Raw genomic sequence first — 5665 nt, 5'->3', positions numbered from 1 at the left:
TAAGCTTAATAAAATAGTTCAATCCTGTGCGAAGCACGGGTAATTTACCTAGTAAACATAATAAATCTGAGAAAGTATTACTACATATATACAAAAGGGTTTATTATACAATCATAAAATAGAAAACTCAATAATTACTGTTTATACATATGCTTTAACTTCTTCAGATCCATCCGATTCCACTAAGCCAGGACAATGTCTTCAGGTGATTTTGACTGATCACTGGTAGAATCAATTACTTTTGCTTTCCTCTTCTTTGTTGAACTAGATTCGTCTTTTGTATTTGACTTTGTGATAATTTCATTCATTCTAATTGGGTCATTTTCAAACTTGAATCTGAAAAATTGAAAAAAAATAGATAAAAAAAATCGATTTAGATAGGTTTTAGCAGTACCTGAAACGTTTGAAGTCGCGATTGAGAGCGTAGTGGTGAAGATTTGAAATTCAAATTAATTTTGTGGAGAGAATTTAGGAGAAATTGAAGGGTATGGGAGAGAGGAAGGAGATGAAGTGAATTGTATAAAAGGAATAACTTCCGTTATTTACTTATACAAATTCGTGGGATCCGTCAGTAGCAAGATATGTGAAACTGTAGCTATTCAAAGGAAATAAATGAAGCAATAGCTGTATTATTTATTTTAAATTAATAGTTTGTCATTATGCACAATTTTCCCTTATTTCAACCCAATTTTTTTTTTCTCTTGTTGGTACCTGCATTGGAGACCGACCAATTTGGATTTGTGACGTGTAGGAAATTGATCAATTTGAATTTGTGTTGTATAGAATTCTATTTGAGGAGAAACGTTTCCTATCATTCGAATTATATACTATACAGCTTAAAGCATATTCCGATCTTATGCATTGCAAATATACAATCTAAACTTATGCCTTGCGAATTATATACTATACAACTTATGAAAAAATCTCAAACACCATACAATCAAGAGTCTCCAGAAGACAAGTACTAGTGATGCAAAATGTTCCAATCTTTCCCCTGAAAATTGAATAGGAAATTTTATGCCAATAAATTATTTGAAGAGAATGAGTAGTTATCTTATTCAAGAACCACACTACTTAACAACTTCCATTATACTATGTAATGAAGAGTACTACATTCCAGGATTAAGTGATAAACGTGCAAAACAAACGAAACATTTGAATAATTTGTGATATATTGCAATAGACTAACTTTACAGAGGTATGTGAGAAATAAAAGAAACAAGGAATGTAGGAGATTAACAATTTAAGAAGAAGCTTACATGGAAATGTTGGTTCAATAAGCAGAATAGAGAATCGTTGAACCTAATGGACAGACACGCCTCAAACAGGTCGACCCGTTGAAGTACTCCTTCTCAAAGGAGACTGCTACAATAGCATCCCTGTTAAACAGTACAACATTTTCATGAGAATAATACATTGTGCTTGAGCATATTTCTACCCAAGTTTAACACTTTGCTGGTACGAGAATGTTATATTTATATCGAAATAAATGACAACAAAGAATATTGTATAATCAATACTTACTTTTCGAGTATGTAGCTGACCTTCCTAGAATTATTATTTTTTGCATAATGAGTTGTTAGTTTTAGGATGATTTGAATTTCAATTTTTTATTAGGTTTTGTTTAGATATATTATTAGCTATTTTGAATTTCCAATTATATATGCAGATTTTTGTTTTAACTTGGCTACTAAAAGATGACCTATGCTTAATAAAAATATAAAGAGACATTACTTTAAACCTTTTTGCTTCACATCTTTTAAAAACAAACAAATAGTTTCACTTCATAAACGTTCGTAGCAATTGTGTCATGAGAAAAAAGGAGTGGAAAAAAAGTATTTCTAACAACTCCTCCGAAAATTGGTTTCCAACAAAAAGAAAGATAGAAACAAGTAGATTACAAAGTGCCTATAAATTATAAATGAAAATTTACCTAACGTAATTGCCTGCTGCTCATACGATTTGGCTTGATTTACCACAGAGACGTTTTGAACCAGCTACCTATAAGGAAAAGAAACATAATTTTTAGAATAACAGCAATTCAGTTCAAGTGGACAAGCAGAATCCAGCATAGCAACAGATGCAATTGATTTAATCTAACTTTTTTTTTTTTATGTCAAAATAATTTCAAGAAAAATTATTACATTACTTACCAAACTTCTTTTTTGGAACTCGTGGAAAATAATATTCTAATTAAAAATGCGAGCGACTCAGTAAGTGAAAGAGAAACCGAGACTTACGGTTGTCCTTCTCCGCCCACCTAATTCAATATTTGAAATATGGGAAATTTTGGACCACTGGGAGTAGTTGGTGAAACTTTCTTCTAACTTTGGGCAGCCTTTAATTTTCAGGCTCTGTAATTTCGTGAGGTGTCGCATGGCATTTCGGGATGGCAGATGCTCTAGTTTTTCGCAGTCATGTAAATATAATTCTTCCAAAGAAACAAGGTTGCCGAGCCCATCCGACAGAGCTTCTAACAATGGACAATCGCGGATGTCCACAAACCGTAATTTGGGCATGGCATCTGAGAAGTCCAGATGTTGTAGCCGTTTGCACCTCACTAGATGTAATGTTTCAAGAGAAATAAGGTTGTCAAGCCTATGAGGAAGAGCCTCGATTCCGAAATCACATATATGGATATGTATTAGGGAAGAGAGTTGCATAAACTGATACGGCACAGAATTCCAGTAAACTTTTTTTTAAGGAAGGTAATGTTGTATTCATCAGCATAGACCTCCGAAAATTGGTTTCCAACAAAAAGAAAGATAGAAACAAGTAGATTACAAAGTGCCTATAAATTATAAATGAAAATTTACCTAACGTAATTGCCTGCTGCTCATACGATTTGGCTTGATTTACCACAGAGACGTTTTGAACCAGCTACCTATAAGGAAAAGAAACATAATTTTTAGAATAACAGCAATTCAGTTCAAGTGGACAAGCAGAATCCAGCATAGCAACAGATGCAATTGATTTAATCTAACTTTTTTTTTTTTATGTCAAAATAATTTCAAGAAAAATTATTACATTACTTACCAAACTTCTTTTTTGGAACTCGTGGAAAATAATATTCTAATTAAAAATGCGAGCGACTCAGTAAGTGAAAGAGAAACCGAGACTTACGGTTGTCCTTCTCCGCCCACCTAATTCAATATTTGAAATATGGGAAATTTTGGACCACTGGGAGTAGTTGGTGAAACTTTCTTCTAACTTTGGGCAGCCTTTAATTTTCAGGCTCTGTAATTTCGTGAGGTGTCGCATGGCATTTCGGGATGGCAGATGCTCTAGTTTTTCGCAGTCATGTAAATATAATTCTTCCAAAGAAACAAGGTTGCCGAGCCCATCCGACAGAGCTTCTAACAATGGACAATCGCGGATGTCCACAAACCGTAATTTGGGCATGGCATCTGAGAAGTCCAGATGTTGTAGCTGTTTGCACCTCACTAGATGTAATGTTTCAAGAGAAATAAGGTTGTCAAGCCTATGAGGAAGAGCCTCGATTCCGAAATCACATATATGGATATGTATTAGGGAAGAGAGTTGCATAAACTGATACGGCACAGAATTCCAGTGCCCAAGTCCGGTCACCGCCAGATTACGAAGGGACAGCAGCTGCTGAATGCCATTAAAAATCAATTGGAATGCTTCAAAATCCACTATCTCTGGGAAAGGACCAATTTCCAATACCCTTAACCTGGTGAGACGGTGAAGGCCCCCTGCGGGTATACTAATGAATTTGGGACAATCTGATAAACCCAAATAAAAAAGTGAAGGCATTTCCCACACATGTAAAGGCAAGGAAACTAAATTGTTACAGCAGCTGACCATCAAAAATCCCAGAGACCGACAATGCTCTAGCATTCCACTTGGTAAACTGGCCAATCCATCACAATCCCATAACTCAAGAGTTTGGAGAGAAGTCAAATAATTCTCTCCACTGGGAATAGGAAAAGAACTGAAATTGGGGCAGAAGTGTATTTGTAAGCTCCTGAGAGAATGGAGATTGTACAAGCTTTGTGGCAAGTTACGAAACTCTCTGCAGCCTGAGACCGTTAGGTTTTGAAGAGAAACGTTGTTGCGAAGCATCTCATCTGGCAAACAAGTGAGCTCTTTCACACCATAGATACTAAGCTTTACGAGAGATGTCAAGTTGCTGCACAAGTTCAACAATGGCATTTCACTGTCAACTCCTTCAATACTTAATTTATGGAGGATTTCAAATTGACTTGGAGTACTTTTTAACAATGGACAGTTACTAATGCTCAACTTCTCAAGCTCTGGAAACAATCTTACCCCAATTTCATCTCCCTTCCACTCAATAAGACTAGACATATCCTCCAATATTAGTTTTTCAGTGACGGGAACACTTGGATATTGCTGCTTGATCCCTTATTGTTACCGTCAATACCATAAAATCTAGGCCCGATGCTTTCCACCTCCTGGAATCCTAACAGCTCAAGATGCCGAAGCAATTTCAGTCGACCAAGTGATGGAATTTCTTTGCATCTTTTGCAACCACTTAATTTCAACTTGACCAAATTTGGTAGCAAATTTTCACAGAACCATGAAGGAAATTTAGTCCCTAAATAGTCCACTACTGCTAAGGTTTTCAAGTTAGGATGAGGTTGAAGACCATCCAAGACATACTCATCATTGGTCTCACTTCCTTCTGGTTCGTCATGGAACCACACATATGCCAGCTTGTAGATATTCGATTTCTCTTGCAAATGTGTTGTTTGAGCTTCTTCTCTATCACCTACCAATTGTAGACACAATTATTGATGCCTTAAAGTCCAATTTGAAAGGTGTCACTGTCCTCACTTCTGCAGTAGAGAACAAGGAGGATGAAATATTGGGTGAGAATAATTCCAACCAACCTTGTGAGAATTCTGTTTCGAGTGGACAGAAAAATAAAGATGATAATTTGTGTGAGCGTATCACATCCCTTGAACTATCAATGATGGAAGTTGTTGCTTTCATACGAGATGAGAAATTGAGGAGAGCTTAAAAGAACAAGAAAAATGAAGGTAGACTAATTTATATACTATTTGTGTGAAATAATTTATTTGTAAGAATGCTAAGCCACTGATCTTGCAGCAGTTGATGAACACTACAGCAGTAATGATGTTGCAGTTGATGTTGGTGAAATCCTTCTATTAGCAATAGTCGATGAAGATCTTGTTGCAGTTGATGAATACTTTGCAAAAGAAGTTAATGAACAAGAGGAGGAGAAGATGGCATAAAAAGATAAAGAAAGAGAAGGAGAAAATGGAAGAGAACGAAAAAGAAATTGAAGAGAAGTTGGAAGGAAGAAACAAGAAGAAAAAAAAGAGGAGCATATCGAAGAGAACAAAGAAGAAAAAAAAGAAGAGGAGCAGATCAAAGAGAAGGAAGAAGAACAAAAAGAAGAGGAGAAGATCGAAGAGAACAAAGAACAAGAAAAAAAGAGGAGCAGATCGAATTGCAGGAAGAAGAAAAAGAACAGGAGAAGCTGGAAGAGAAAGTAGATGAAGGCGGTGATAAAAATTCCGTAGACGTGATGTGTATTGTTATGAAGCTCAATAGTGAGCTAAATGGTGATGAGTAAGGTATTTGTGATATTGGTTTATTAAGACAATTGGTTTTTGAAGTTGGTTTAAGACAATTGGTTTTTGAAATGGTTGGT

At 35.6% G+C, this 5665-nt stretch overlaps 2 protein-coding genes across 2 annotated transcripts; both read right to left on the bottom strand.

Annotated features, from left to right (window-relative positions):
- Positions 1–1883: 1883 nt before the first annotated feature.
- On the bottom strand, positions 1884–2682 carry LOC102584940 (putative adenylate cyclase regulatory protein). Its single transcript, XM_015305641.1, has 2 exons — positions 2241–2682; positions 1884–2001 (listed from the first exon to the last, which is right to left on the bottom strand). Exons 1-2 carry the CDS (start codon positions 2661–2663, stop codon positions 1954–1956), a joined length of 471 nt encoding a protein of 156 aa, XP_015161127.1. The 5' UTR covers positions 2664–2682; the 3' UTR covers positions 1884–1953.
- Positions 2683–2699: 17 nt separating this feature from the next.
- On the bottom strand, positions 2700–4765 carry LOC107057652 (disease resistance protein TAO1-like). The gene is made up of 2 exons (XM_006367693.2): positions 3124–4765; positions 2700–2884 (listed from the first exon to the last, which is right to left on the bottom strand). The coding sequence occupies exons 1-2, from the start codon at positions 4330–4332 to the stop codon at positions 2837–2839; spliced, it is 1257 nt and encodes a 418-aa protein (XP_006367755.1). The 5' UTR covers positions 4333–4765; the 3' UTR covers positions 2700–2836.
- Positions 4766–5665: the final 900 nt, after the last annotated feature.

Source organism: Solanum tuberosum, unplaced genomic scaffold (assembly GCF_000226075.1).
Source record: "Solanum tuberosum cultivar DM 1-3 516 R44 unplaced genomic scaffold, SolTub_3.0 scf00921, whole genome shotgun sequence".
NCBI classification, from domain to species: Eukaryota; Viridiplantae; Streptophyta; class Magnoliopsida; order Solanales; family Solanaceae; genus Solanum; species Solanum tuberosum.
Note: the sequence above shows the minus strand (reverse complement) of the source record. Positions and strands in the feature narration are given on the sequence as shown.